The sequence below is a fragment of the Pyrgilauda ruficollis genome, unplaced genomic scaffold, assembly GCF_017590135.1.
Source record: "Pyrgilauda ruficollis isolate IOZ18807 unplaced genomic scaffold, ASM1759013v1 scaffold14, whole genome shotgun sequence".
In the NCBI taxonomy this organism is placed as follows: Eukaryota; Metazoa; Chordata; class Aves; order Passeriformes; family Passeridae; genus Pyrgilauda; species Pyrgilauda ruficollis.
The window spans coordinates 5,601,622-5,617,322 of NW_024512543.1; the positions used below are offsets into that span (position 1 = coordinate 5,601,622).

A 15,701-nucleotide genomic window follows, 5' to 3' on the forward strand; every position below is an offset into this window, starting at 1 on the left:
CTTGCTTTAGTGTGGTTTTTAATTATAAACAAAAGACAGGCTCAGATTATTTTAGCTATAGGGGCATACTGCTAACACAACACAATACACCTTTTGTCTTGGGAAGTGCCTTTCATCAAAAGATTTCAAAGCAGTTCAAAAAGTCAATTTGAACTAATTAGCTCTTAAATTCTTTTCTCTTACATGTTTCATACAAAATGAAATGTCTTATACTATTAGTGTGTTTTAGTGCAATTTTGAACTGTACTAACAAAAAAATATACTTCTGCTTTAAATAAAATAATGTCCTACCTGACTGGTTGTTCATCTCTCTTGTTCAGACCACATTTATAATACAATTTTGTTTGCCCTCAAGGTCTTTCCTCTTTGTAAATGAGTTAGAACTCTATGACATAGTTCTGAAATCTTGATGTTCCTTCTGAACAGTGCTGTCACTTTTTGGTAAGGCATAGGAAGAAGAGAAAAGGCATAGCTGAAGCTGAAATGAAAATGTCAGCATTTTTCAACACAAAAAATTTCAAAGAAATTATTCGAGAAGTAATTGATTTCCTTGCCATCAATTCCAATTTAGTATTGGGGGAAAAGGTCATAATTTTAAACTGTATATTGCTCTGCAGGTGTAACTGAGTTTAAATGTGTGTACCTTTATATGTGAGTGAATGCTAATGAAACTGCATTTTTGTGTGGCCAAACTGTTTTTCCTTCTTTTTAGAGGGTTGCTTCTGGGAAAATAAACTGCTTGGCTTATGGGTCCCCAAGTTTTCAAGTCTTCAACCATGTTGTTTGCAAGCAAATATTTCAGAATAGTTGCTTGGTAAATGTGGGATAAGTTAAAATACGTTTGGTAGACTAGAAAGGCATTACTGGAATTGGTGTAGTACTTAGCATGGTCAGACCTTACATAATTCCTTTTTTTGTCTCAGAAAAAGAGTTACTATTAGTTATATGCACTTCATGAAATTCCAAATGGTGAAAATGTTTGATCCAGTCATACTGCTCTTTCCATTTTTAGATTTTGTTTGTTTACTACTATCTTGCAAAGTACTTAGGAGGACAATGCACATTTGATATAAATGTAAATATAAATATATATACACACGCTGTTTCAATATATATGCTTACATAAGGACCATTAATCAGTTCAATAATTGTTTTTAATTTCCGAAAGATTTTTTAAAATTTTTCAAGTTTTTACAGTATTGTGGTAAGAGCTAATTTAAAATCTGCCACTCCTTTAGAGATACAGGTTAAATGGCCAGGCTAAGATCTTCTAAAGCCCAAGACCCGAGCTGGGTGCTGAGGCATTTTATCTATATGACTATATAGACTGAAATCATTATTTCAATCTATATGACTGAAGTAATTATCTGTTTTTCAAATATTAAATTATTTAGCTTGTGCAAATTACTGTTTTCCTAGATAAAATGAATAAAGGCTTTTGTTCTCAGTAGGAGTTTGATGTTTGTGAATGGCATAATTCAAACTTCACTCAAACCACTGTAAAAGTTTTGAATAGCTTCAGTCACGACTGAGTAGAACAAAGAACCAGCTAACAGCAGTGAGTTCTGCTGGGGTTTGGGAAACAAAATGCACAATGCAGTTATCTAAAAAAGCCTTTGACTACAGAACAGGATATGAGTTGGGCAGTATAAGCCTGCTGCTTCCAGCCATTCTGCCCAGCTGCATGTGTTGCAGTTCTAGACTGTTTATTTGCTGTATGGTTATTTTGACAGGTGAAGGCTTTATGTGACTCAGGTCTGCATTTTCAAACAGAGTTCTTGATCTGTTGAGATAGTTTTGTGTTAGAATGTTAATTTTTAGGGTGCTATGTATAGATTGCAGTGCATTTTTTTAGTCCTTGTGTTTTAATGTGAACAATTTTGGTGGCATAGAGGTAAGCTTGATACTCTTGGAAGAGTTTGCATAGGCAGCTCACTACATTTAGTTTAAGTTCTAGGCAAGAGTTTGTTACAAGAATTAGGAATATTTTCTTCTAGTTGGTATTTTGATGAGGAATGTCATGTTTTGTTATTCTTTACAATCAATCTGTAACAACAGACTTTAGAAACCAGAATGTTTTCCTAGTGTGTGCCAGAATTTTCTTCCCACATTGGCCTTTATTTCTTTCCATGCATCCAGCGTTTTGCAGTTGATTTTCATGGTTTCCAGTAGATTAATAAGAGGGAAATGTGTGACCCTTCAGCTGATAGGATTTCTGCCGTCTCCATGATGCTGTTGCTGTGGCAGTTTGCAGGGTGTTGTTGGGTGTGCCTTGCAGCGTGACCCTGCTGATGTGAGGCTTCCCTTGCTCTGAACAGGCTGTCTCCTGGCTCCGATGTCTATGTCACCGTCTCCTCCATCGCCTTAGCAAGGTCGCAGCAGTGCCGTAACTCTCCAAGCAACTTGTCCTCCTCGAGTGACACCGGCTCTACTGGAGGCACGTACAGACAAAAATCTATGCCAGAAGGGTAGGCACCAGACTTTTTACATATTCTGTTTCAGCAGATTTTTTGTTCTCTGTTCCATTTGTTGTAATGTGTGCTCAAGGAGTGCTTACACAAGCTCCTGTCAGCTGTTGTTTACATACATGAAACCATGGCTGTTTTGAAATAACACTGTCATGCTTCTTGAACAAGCCAGTTTTAAAAATCCCTTGCTTCCACTTTTACCTTGCAGCCTAACTACTCTCTCTGGTCCTAGTCTACAGCTGTTCAGGTTACTACACAGAAGGACTTTTACATATTTAAAAACCTTCATTAAAGGTGCTGGTTTCATGTGGCAGATTGCTTCCTTTCACAGGTTTAGATTCTAAAAGAAAAGAAGTAATAAGTTTGGGACTTTGCAGTCAGTTAATAGTTGAAGCAAAGTAGTATTGAGTGCAGCTAAGATGTGTAGGCACAAAAGTGCTAATTAATCCACAGCTAGCTTCTTTTTCACATAGTCACAGTCATTCTGTCGTAAGGCTTCCAGCTTTCCAGAAATCTTCAAACTCTCTGAGGTGTCAGTGTACGGGGCAACTTGCAGAGGAAGAAATTAAATCTGTATCTTTTTCAGAGAGCATGGAAAGGACCAATAAATCAAAGATTTCCAAGTAGAGGAAAAAAAAAATTGGCAGCAGAAGAGCTGTCAACTACATTCCAAATTACTTCCTATAGAGGAGAAGAAGGGGCAAAACTGCTGATAGTTCACACTGCAAATCTTCGCTATGATGTATTCTTGAGTACTTTGCAGGTCATTGAGTGTAATTCATTTTGGTTTGGGTCTTCTATAAAGTAGAAATACCTTTGTTTTAAAAAATATATTATTAGCAGGATTAAATGCCATTGTCCGGTACTGCTTAGTACAAGGGCACTGTCTTTTGTCTCTAGGTGCTCTGTGTCAGCCCAGAGAACACTTTTTCTGAGCACGTGTTTGAAAAAGCCTTCTTGCTCTGCAGCACTGAAGATTTGTCCTCCCCTGTCCTTCGTGCAGCTCAGTATGAGGTTTTATGAAGAGTCAATCTCTTCTCTGCTGCTCACCTTCATGAAGGCTTTGATTCATGACACTAGCAGGCCTGTTCTGGTCATTGTTCAAGTTTGTGCTTAAGTCCTACTGACTTCAGGAGATTTGCCCTTAAACCTGTTAAACTTTGCTGTGAGGAAACACTAGAGATAGGTGTATCCCGGGCTCTGCAGCTGGAAAAAGACACTTACTCTGTAGACTTTGTGGCTCATTCACATCACACCAGAAGCATTTCTGTGTTACCTTGAATTCTGATGAGTGGCTCGTGCTCCCATTATCATCTGCTCTTTTCCAGCTACGTCATTTGCACTGCACAAAAGGTATTGCTGCCATATGTCCTTAGACCATCACAACCATAACTGCTTGAGTAAGAAAGGATTTTCAGACACACTTGAAGGTTTGTTTTGAATTGTCCTCAGAGCACACCAGCACCCATCCCAACCCTTTTCCATCTTTCAAGTTAATTATAAACATAGGCTCACTACGGCATTCTTCAAGCATTTTGAAATTTCAGCAAAGAGATGTGTCCTAGAAATCCTGACTATACTGTCATTTTGGAGTTGAAGTTTTAATTCCATGCAAGGAAACACAGTTTAAATGGAATAATTGAAAGAAGCAATTAATACATGAACTTTCTGTGTTCTTTATTGGATGCTCTTTAGAAAAACCCCAATTTCTTAACTCAAATTATTTTACTATTCTGTTCTATTCCTATAAAAAAAGCAGTTTGCCTCTCATACTGTCCTTGTACACATGAATCATACTTACTCAGGATTTCCCAAACGCCTGCCTAAATGGTAAGCATGTAAAGGTGGAATGGAAAGCATGAAAAATGTGCTTGTGAAGGAATGTTTTCCTTGCCTCAAGAAGCAGTTTAATGTCTATCCCTTTACTAAAAGCCAATGCACTTCCATGTTCATCTTCTGTTGAGATTGGTCTGAAAGAGCAAGTTCAGGGCAGGTCTGCAGCTGTGTTTGGTATCCCTGGTAGGGCTGGTCAGCATTACCTGGATGTATTGTTAAAATAGGGGAGAGAAATTGTAACATTGGGTTGCTAAGGTGTTGGAGAGAATGATGGGCTGGAGTAAGGGCCAAGGGCCTGTCCTGAAGGTAATCTCCCAGAGATGAAGTTCCAGTGTGCTCTAGGTACACCACTCACTGAGATGGAAATCTCAATCTCACCATTTGTGCATACATTTATTTATTGTTACGCAGTGTGACAATTGGAAGGTTTGTGAAATTTAACTGACCAGAAAAATGGTCAGTTATATTTCACAAACCTCCATCAGATATTGATGCAAGCTGTAATTGCTGCCTCTAGATTATTGATCCATATCCTAAACTGGGTTTGGGCTAAAACTTCACTGCCTTCAGGAATAATCAGATTGATCTTGATGTGTATATGTGTGTTCTGTACACTTATGCTGTTTGTGTGTTTGCTATTGCATTGACAATAAGTTATTGTAGAAAGTAAAATTTAATTATACGTAGCCTATATGCATATTAACATAATGGAGGTTAGGTAAGAGGCCATCACAAGAGAAAGCAGAATATTGATGCAGTGCAACTTCATTGTACCAAGATTTGTTTGGGGTTTATCTTTTTCTTTTAGATGCCAGCTTCTAGTTATTTTATCATGAAAATATATTCTTCCCATGAGAGTTTGTTTACAAACCTTAAAAGTTAGACCGCAGGTCAGTATTTAAGAAATCAGTCGCCTTTGAAATTCTGTGTTTAGACTTTTTATACACATCTTGAATTGGTATTGAAATCATCATGTTTAATTTAGGTATTCGATAAGAGAAATCCTACTTTGTCGGTGTGAATAGGAAAGGGAAAATGTTGCTTTTTGCATAATTTTAATGTAAATTGTTCATATTCAGAAGGCAGACATATACAGGTTTTCCTTACTTTTTTAATTAATCAAAACGTATGCTGGCTGTATCAGGGAGCAGTGAACAAAAGGGAAGTGTGATCACGTTGGGGTGAATTTTTAGAAGGCTGAAATTTCAATATGTGCTGCACATTACAAGCATGTTTTCTAGCTGCTTGTCTTTGAGGATGGGAGTGGGATTTTTTCTTTTTCTGAGCCATATAATGTTGCTGTGGTGGGTTCATTTGAGTTAATCAAGTGTGTGAACTTCAACTGGGATAATCGCATTGAGCTTGTTCTGACAGCTGGGAAGGTGTCTTACGTTGGAGGTTGTGTGGGGCAGTCTGTAGCTCATGGAGTGAGTAGACAGCACAGCTGGGTTATTTTATTTTCTCTCATTTTATTAGACATTACAGACAGTGAAACTCGTTGATATAGAGATGATATATCAGCTTGTAATTATTTTGTGTGTTATTCTGTGCATGTGGAGTTAAAGGATTTTCTTTTTCCTTCAAGGCATATCTGATTAAAATAAAAATCTCAGAAATGCATTATTCTTGATGAATTCTTAATGATTGATCTGCTATTTCTGAACCCAGCTGTAATTCTTGCAGATTTTTAAGTGATTTATATGTAATACAGAACTGTAGATTTCAAGTCTTACAGGCTTTTAGGCATATGAGGTGTGTAGGCTCAATGTGGCACATGGGCACTGTGTGTCTCTTTTGTCATTACCTTGATCTCATTGAGTTTACTCTGTCTTTATTGATTTTTCTGAAATCCATCTGCCTATTCTGACAGGATTTACAAAGTCCATTGAACAGAGTTTTCATTTTGCTCTGTATGCTTTCTTTTACAGCAAGAGGTGTATGTCTCACTACTTTCTCACAGCTATATTTAGTTTGCACTAATCCGCTCAAATAATTTCATGATCAAATAACTTAAGAATTGACAGGACTTACAAAACCCCAGGATTTGGGAATCCATGTTAAACAGTCAGCTTTATAGGGGCTTATTTAAAATATTTGGCAGTGTTAATATTGTCCCAAGCAAATCCATGTTGTTGGCATATATGTCTGCATCACCCAGAGGTATGACTCTCTTGGTCGGCAATCAGGGAAGTGGCTGAGATACATGGGATTGTGCCAACAAACTTTCTGATGCTTTCTTTGACTGTTTGGGGTAGTGCTTTGAGGTAGTTGAAAGGATCTGGTCTTTTCCCAATAAACACACCTAATTTTCCTATGTGCTTTTTATCCAAACTTATACATTTTACTCACTGTGTTGAGTTTTCTACTACCATGTAACAGTCTAGTCACCTTTTCATGTAAACATCTGTGTAAATAAAAACTCGTAATTTTCTTTCTTGATGTTTTGATCTGATTTTTTTAATTGTAGCATTGTAACCAGTTGTTCTTGCCCAAGGATGCTCAATAAATTAATGTATATTGTAATCGTGTGCGTTAAGGCTGGTAAAAGGGACTGGAGACGTACCACAGAAATGAAATGGCAAAACATTATAAATCCCTCAAGCATTTTTCTATGTGTTGGTTTGCCCTGTTGTTTGACATTGGCTTGTTAAAAGTCCTTTTTTTCCTTTTTCCCCTTGTGTGAGGTTTATGTGTATTTAAAATGCTTATCTGCTTTGTGTTTGGGGAGAACAGGTTTGGAATTAGCCGCAGATCCCCCGCTTCCATTGACAGGCAGAACACGCAGTCGGACACGGGCGGCAGCGGCAAGTCCACGCCCAGCTGGCAGAGGAGCGAGGACAGCATCGCTGACCAGCTGGGTACGTACGGAGCTCTGCTCGCGCCTCAGGGTGACTTTGGCCGTGCCTCTCCTGGCACAGAACCCTCTTAAGCACAGTGTTTTCAGCGGCTTTCAAAGTTAGCCTTGCTCATTGGGATGAATAATTAGGTCTGGAGAATGCACTGAAGCATCTGCATTCTGCTTCCTTGAGACCTGGGAGTATCACCTGAGGAAGAACTGATTTCATTTCCTTATTTGATTGTGGGATTAAATCTGCCTTAATGCTCTTACTCTGAAACATTCTGTCCTTTTAGAAGCAGCTGGGCAGACACACTTATTAATTTGTCTTGCTGCTGAGGACTTGTTTGACCTTACCTGCTCTCCTGAGTGGCTTGGCTTAGTTCAATTTTTCCTTAGTTGGCTAAAGTGCTTGAGATGCTTCCTTTTCACATGGTGCTATATATATGCAAATTGATTGTTTGATCATTGAAGCTATAAAAACACCATGTATAAAATGGAAGAAATGCAATTAAAGTTTAAATAGCAAAGTAAATCTATAAGTAGGTAATCACCTTCCACAAATGTATACATTTTCATTGCACGTGGCAATTAAGCTGTCAGCTGAGGGAACACGTTAACTACATAAAACAGCTAGGAACTGATAATTTATATTGTTAGGCCTTCGTTTGAAGCTCTTGCACATAGACCTTTTGCTACAGCTATGGCTTGTCTTGAAAGGAATACCAGTAAGACTGACACCAGTGAAAATGTCCTATCTACAAACAGCAGTTTTCCAACATGATGACCCTGGCCAAGGTTGCTAGATTGTGTTTCTCTAATTTTTCTTACCCTAGATTAAACAATTCCATACTTTGTTATTGCATCACTTTACTGCATCACTGTACAAATGGACTAATGTTCAAGGGAGAGTACACTTCAGTGACATGAGGAATTTAAGGCATATGCTGCCAGCCTCTGGTTCTGAACATGTTCTTGGTTCACACACCTTCACAACCTCAGTAAGCTGTGCCTTGTTATCAAAGCCATCTGTCAGTCTCTCCCTCACAACTTCCCCCATACTTTTCTGTAAAAAAAATGTGATTATACTAATCTGCAGTTCTCGTTTTGATAGAACAATTTTAATCACATATGTTTTGAAGCTGTGTGATGGTAATGACACATGTAAAAATGATCTTTTGCTCAGCATTACTTTTGCAGACCAACAGTTGGGTGTTCGTGCTGGCACGGAGTGTAGAACACTACAAGTTCTGTTCTACAGTGTCAGGTGTCAACATACTAGCAAAATAAATAAAGCCAGAAAGAACAGGAAAAATTGCAGGGTAGGAGAGATGACTCCAGCATTTGGAAAAGGATGAGAAATGCACAGTGACATGAAATCCCTGTGTTTTATCTCTTGTGTATTGGCCTGCATTCATAGAATTGGAAGCTGCATCTCTGGTCAGACACTTTATTGTCAGTCTGGTGAATGTAGGTGAAAGTTTAGTTTTTGACAAATAAGTACATTTCCACTTGAGGTCATCTGTCTCAAGGTAAATAAGGCTTTAGGTGTAGTGAATCCACACACTGACACCTTCCTGGCCTATCCTTTGCTACAGAACACCTTTGTTCTGTGTTGACCAACACTGGTTACCACTGGCCAGGGGAAATCAAATTTGATGATGATATTATTACTGGTATTATGATTATTATTCGTTAAAAAAACTCACAGCTTTTATTTGTTTTTTAAAAAGCTCATGATGCTGCAGATCAAGATGAACAAACTGCAGCTGTGGTGGAGAAAACACTGCTATTTACAATGGATATTGTTAAGTACTTGATATTTGTCAGCACATATTCTACTTAAAAGGAGCATTTTTAGAAGCGCACAATATATGTAGAAGTATATGTAAAAAACTCATAACTGGAAGAGATTCTTTTAAAATACTGACCTTGGGCTCTGAGAAGGCAATTACCTACCTAACAGGCTGTGTCTGAATACCCTCTAGACCTTCACAGTTATCTCCTGGGAAAATAAGTTTTATTGGCAAAGTGCATTCCTCTGAATGTTCATGTAAGATGAGTGATTTGACTTCCATTCACTTTTGTCAGGTTTAGTTTAGTAAGTATTCCTTTTGTACATCTATGCAGTTTCCACATTCACAGCCAGCAGTGTTTAAGATAGTATTATGTCAAGAGGTTTTTTTTTTTCTTTTGCACTCTCTTAAATTAGAAAACGTTTATTTAACTCAGCTTTGGTAAGAAATATGTGTAGTAGTTGTACTGGGGAAAATGGATTCGTTTAAGTGATTGCTGTATACTTGCTATTGTTCTGCCTTGCACAGAATGCCAATTGAGGAAATGTGGGTGTTGAGTCTTTTAAATCCCTTGTCAGCAGGTATCAAGCATTTAGAGATCCAGTGTCAATACCCTGTGAAAGGGAACAGTCTGCTGTTTAAATGCTCTGATACAGTGCTGTTGGACAGTGGGGACATGATACCGTTTAGGTTGTTCTAACAAAAGTCAGAATGGTGGCAGCTGGTTTTTCCTGAAGCCTTAATGATTTACACCTGGCAGGAATGGGCCCTTACTTCCTCTTCTGTGTTCTATCACAAATGTACCTGGTTTTGGCTAAGGTAGTGTTGGAAGAAGTGCAGTGTAAAACAAGGTTAGACATTTTCTTAGCTTGTAGCACTGCTCTCTCAGTCCTCGGGTGTGTGCTGTGTTGCAGAGCCAACGTGCCATCTCCCAGCAGTCTCAAAAGTATTGCCATCCTTCCGAGAGAGCCCCAGTGGAAGACTGATGAGACAGGATCCCGTGGTACACTTGTCTCCAAATAAGCAGGGTCATGTAAGTTATCCAAAAAAAGGAATTATTTAATGTTTTACTTTTGCTCCACAAGCTCTTGATATCAAAGTGTTGTTCAAAGTTATATTTAGAGTGTCAATTTTAAATAAAGAAAGAAAAAAAAATCCAGTTCCCTACTAGAATGTGGAGAATGCAGCAGAGCAGGCCTGTTGGTGCCTAAATCCCACAGCACAGTGTACTGAAATATTTACTAGTTAATAAAGATTTGCTGCCAGTTGAACAGCAACCTCTTGTCTGTTATCTTGTGAGAAGTAAAGGATTAGTAGAAATTTGCAAAGCTGTTCCTAGACTTCACATGTAAGACTTAATTTAACCGGTGTATCTTCTAATGCAATGGCCAGAAAGCTGCTCCTTTGAGACAGAATGGTGATTTTGGGTTTGTATTTTCTCCTTTTTCATAACATAACTTGTGCACTGTTGGAAGTCTGTCTCCTGGAATCCTGCTGAAAGAAACTTACTTGATTTATTTGTTTTGAAGTTCTAAATAGTAAATTCTGTCTGTCTCTGCAGAGTTAACTTTTCATACCTTTGTGGAGACTGTCACTTCCCAATTTGTATAAAGAGAGATAGATAAATAGAGTGAAGTTCATAAATTTAAAATGTATTGAAAATTATTGAAGTCGCTGTAATAAAAGAAGTACACTTTAAGCTTTAAATTACTCAGTAAGCTGTATTACTTTTTTTTATTTGTATAGCAAGCTAAAATACAGAGTTGTCTTGCATGATGTTACTGAAAGTATTACTTGCATTTATTTAGATGTGTGAAAGCCTTTAATTGGTTCCAAGTCTTTAATTTGCTCCTGCTTGCCACCATTATTCTTTCAATGAAATTGGCGGCGTTGCTTTTAGATTATTAATTCATAACAACACATTTATTATTTAAAGAAGAAAACACCAAAGAAACCCAAAGAGTAACACACCTGTCTTCGTATTCTTAGAAGCACAGACTAGTTTTTAAATTTAGATTGACCTGTTTTTCATGAGATGTATTTGACTGCATAGTCATGTAGTACATAACTCATTAGCTTGAGTGCCAAGTGCAATACTGGAATTAGTAATGCTTGCATTATTCTGGTTTAGTCATTGTTGAAGTAAATCTTTATTATGTGGACAGATGGATGGGCAAGTGATGAAGTTCTTAATGAAGAAAAGTAAGTTTAATTGGAGATAACTAGGAGTCCAGATCAACTTCATATTCCCCCATTTTCCTGTCAATTCTTTTTTTATATTAAATAAAGACATGGATGCTGATGATTCCTTGTTCTCAGTATGCATCTGTTCCCCATTTCCTTCTGAAAACAGAAGCAGTATCTATTTTTTATATTTGTCTAGGATCTCTGTGTCTGTTCAGAAAAATGAGTAGACAAATAGAAAACTTTTAAGTTTCCTTTCCATCAATTCCTGTTTTCCCAGGCTGTGTGGTCCTCCAGCAGGTCTATTGTCTACTACTTCATTTCTGATTCTGTAGATGATCAGAACTTAGATAAGTTCAGTAGAATTCAAATATAAATATAAATACCCCAAAGGTAGGTGAGCTACTGAGCAGTAAGTGTATGACAAGAAATTCTTCTTGAAATGGGGTATTCCACCACTATGAAATTAAGGACACTCAGTTTCTTTATAATAGTGGGCTGCAACCAAGGACAGGACATACAAACCAGCCAGGCACTGACATGACCTGATGGGATAATTTAAAAGCATTACTTTAAAGCTTCTTTTCATGCAGCTCTGCTTTTTGGAAAACGATTTCACATTAGTTAAATGATGGTTCACTGGTCATTTGCAAAGGACATTCCTGCTGAGGACGAAAGGCACCCTGCTGCCAAGAGGAGGAAGAGAAGTGGCTATGCTCTTCTTTGACTTTTTGATAGGCAATTGGATTACTAAAATAGCATCCACATTCTGTGAATTGGTTATGTTTCATGATATAAAACATTGCAGTCTTAAAATTAGAATATTTTTAATTATTGTAGTTATAAACCAAGTCAAAGTCAATTTATGAGTTATAAACCAGTTCAGCCAATTTCATTGGACTGGACTGAGCAGAACTGTGCTTGAAACGAACCACTGCAAGGTATTTTGGGAGAAAATATAATGGATTCAGGCTTTCCCTGCTTTCCAAATCCATAAGAAGAGGTTTTTTATGTGCACCCAGCACAGAGGATGTGGATTGTGTTGGAATCCAATTTTTAGAGTTTATTAGTCTCCTCAGTGTATTTATCCAACACCTCCAGCTAGGACAGCTCCTACTGTACAGTGGTGGCGTTTGTAAGCCTTTATTTCCTCTTCTCCATTGTCATAATTTTGTCGTTTCTTCTGTAGTCTGACAGCCACTACTCCAGCCATTCCAGCAGCAATACACTCTCCAGCAATGCCTCCAGTGCTCACAGCGATGAGAAATGGTATGACAGCGGAGAGCGCACGGAGTCGGAGCTGAACAGCTACAACTACCTTCAGGGGACGTCAGCGGACAGCGGCATAGACACCACTTCCTACGGACCCAGCCACGGCAGCACTGCCTCCCTGGGCGCTGCCACGTCGCCCCGCACGGGGCTCACCAAGGAGAAGGTGGCCCCGCTGTGGCACAGCTCCAGCGAAGTGGTCTCCATTGCAGACAGGACATTAGAAAAGGACAGCCACATGGACCGGAAAGCGGAATCTTCACTCAGCCTGGATATTCACAGCAAGAGTCAGCCAGCCTCCAACCCTCTCACAAGGGAGAACAGTGCTTACAGTTTAAGTGATGCTGTCTCACATACAAGGTAATTTTCACCTCTTGTATGATTGCCCCCCCGGCATTTTCCCATTCCCACTCTCTAACCTTTCAAAAGTGAGAAGTTCTCACTAAGTTCTGCTTACGTTAATCAGTGTTTTGAAAGATTTCACTGTGCAGACCTTTAGTCTTCACATCTGCTACTCCTTATAGTACTAAAAGTCTTCAAGAGCACATTCTGTAATAAACTGCTGCTACTGAACTATCCATAAGACAGACATGTCTGATGTGTTCATGGGGAATATCTTGTAACTACTGCAGTTCATGTGTGGATCAGGTAGGAGATCTGTCCCTGTTATTCATGAACAGTTTAATATTGGGTTTATTCTTAGTCTTGCAAGTACTCATTTCAGATGTTTTGCATTTCTTTCCCTCCGTCTTTGTGTTTGGAAATCTGCTCACAGTTGGTATGATCAATAATGAGAGCAATTTGTTTGGGAGTGCTAGCATGTAGATCTTAATCTCATTCTGCTGCAAGCTTGTGGGTATGACAGGTCAGAGTCACCTTCCCTCTCTCCCTCAGTTTTGCCACTTGTAAAATCAGCAATATCAAGTACGTGTGTAATGTGCTTAAACACCTCAAATGGAAGATACCCACTTTACAAGGTAATTGGTGCTGCCAGAAGCAGAAAATATTTTAGACCATTTTCCTAACCCATTTTCCAAGAAGTATTCAGTGTGCTTTTAAAAAAAATATGCTGTCATACTAGCAACAAAAAAACATAGGTCTTTCAAGGGAGGATGTGGGATCATCATAATTTGCCTTGTGGAGCTTGACTGTTGCATTTTTATTCTTAAGGTATCTTTGTTTTGAGTGTGTAGTAAAAATACCTGCAGACTGGAAGTCCAAACCAATTTCTGGTAATTGTCTTGAACAAAGCCACTGTGCAAGACTAGATGTTTGAGAACAGTTCACTAACTCCCCATACAGTAGCTGCAAATAAGGGGTTGTCATAGAGACTGTAATGGTCTCCATGTACTTTGTCATGGTAATTCTGACTAAGTAATCCGTTAATTGTGTTCCCACTCTGGTTTACTGCCTCTCTTCATTGGCCATTTTTGGCACCAAAGCTCACACTCAATAGATATCCCACCCAGGTGTTTGAGACTGGTGTGTTTCCAGTAGCTGCATATGCATGAAGGACTTGAGGAAGTCTGGATAAAACACACTGCAGCGGGACTTACTTAGATTTCTGGCATGTTAGTGTGTTCCCCTTTCTTGAAGTTAAAAAATCTATATGATGTTTGTCTGGAGTGTTACATTTTTATTTTAAGATAAGCATGTTTTATGTGCATTTTTTAACATTCAGTAGAATTCACCACGTCCTGCAGTACTTGTCTGAATGTAATAGGAAGTGACGTCAAGTGTTGAGATTATTGTACAAAATGCTGCTTGCAATAAAGTTAATAGCATTGTCATTTAGAAGGATTTTTTCTGAAGCCACTAGAAGAACCCTGGAAAATTTATGTAAGTCTTGGAAGCTTTATTTTAAAGCCTAATGGAACGGTGTCTTTGTATAACTGAGGTTCTGGTTTCTTCTTCAGCACCAAATAGGGTTAGTTCCCTAGAAAAACTGAGAAAATTTAATAGAAAGAAACACTTTGCAGGGCAGGCACACCATGACAGTTCTCTTCTTCCATGAATATACTTTGCAACATGACTGCAAGCCCGTGTCTAGGTTGTTGTCTTGTTATTTATTATATTATAACATCGTGTCTCCAAACATGGTGTTTTCTCTAGTTGGTGTGGATTAATTAACATAATGTTTTTCTGATTGTATTGAAATTATTTTCCTTGTCATTTTGAGGCTGTCGCTGAAATTTCCAGATAAAGGTTTCCTGGGCTTTATTCTGGAGAAAACAGTTGAGGTTTCTTTTGGCCAAGTTTTGTTTAAACCTGAGATGTTAATAATGCAGCTCTTTGCAAAAAGGCGTAGTAGCAGTTTGTACAACACGTGGGGCATGATACTTGAGAAATCAGAAATACTTGCACATACATCCTTTATTGTGGCAGATTATAAACAGATTGACTCACGTTCCTTCTTTATTACTTCTTATTTTTGAAGACTAGAGCATGTGTTTGATGCCTCACAATCAAACAAAGGCACAGTCTGGGATAAAAAGCTTTGATTTGGTTTCTTGTGGCATCCTCGGATGGCAGTTGCACACCGAACAGCAGTGGAACCTTAGGTCATCCAGCTGTCTGCTCCCAGCTCCTTTCTCATTGCTTCCTCTGTGGAGGCACAAAAGCTTGGAGCTGGAAGCTGGTTAAAGTGGCACTTCCAAAAGACAAGCACAGATTATGGAGATTATTATGAAGATGCCTGGTTCAAGGAGATGAAGGAGGGGAGACGAAAGATTCTGAACAGGCTACTTTTCATGAGAAATGAACAGCTTAATTGGTGTGTTTCTCTATCAGCTTCTAAATTGCTATCCTTTGTTGCTTCTCACTTTTTTATCTTTTGCCTGTGGATGCCATAATGTCTGGAATGTCTTTAAAATTAGGTTTCTGAGCAAGAAGAAAAGGAATATGGCCCTAAAAAGATCTCTGTGACAAAAGAAAAGAAAATAACTACAAATTAGAGTGTTTGTGTCTGTAGAAGACAAGAGTGATAATTACTGCTCAGATCATTTAATGGTGCATAAAAGAACTTGTACCTGAGAACTGGTGGCAAAATGTAAATTATAGTGATTAACTTTTATAGCAGAGCTTCTGGCTGGGTTTTATTTTTCTTTTCCACCCTCATTCCCAAAGTCCTTCCTGATGATTGTGCAGATTTCTCATAGCATCCCAGGAGAACTGCATTATGTAGGCCAGTAATTATATGGAGTCATTATAGCTGAATGTCATTAAATGAAGCAGTATGTGCTGATGGCATGAATTCCTTACCAAAAAAAAATTAAATCAAACTTTCATTTCTACCCAAGCTATACAGCAGCT

At 38.4% G+C, this 15,701-nt stretch overlaps 1 protein-coding gene across 4 annotated transcripts in view; it reads left to right on the top strand.

Moving 5' to 3' along the window:
* Positions 1-15,701, top strand: part of SIPA1L1 (signal induced proliferation associated 1 like 1) — a 199,182-nt gene that overhangs the window by 170,116 nt on the left and 13,365 nt on the right. For all 4 annotated transcript variants that reach the window (XM_041459962.1, XM_041459961.1, XM_041459964.1 and 1 more), the window contains 4 exons: positions 2,319-2,468; positions 7,038-7,162; positions 9,851-9,969; positions 12,310-12,749. In XM_041459962.1, the coding sequence (XP_041315896.1) occupies positions 2,319-2,468; positions 7,038-7,162; positions 9,851-9,969; positions 12,310-12,749 (834 nt within the window). The remainder of the gene's footprint in view (positions 1-2,318; positions 2,469-7,037; positions 7,163-9,850; positions 9,970-12,309; positions 12,750-15,701) is intronic.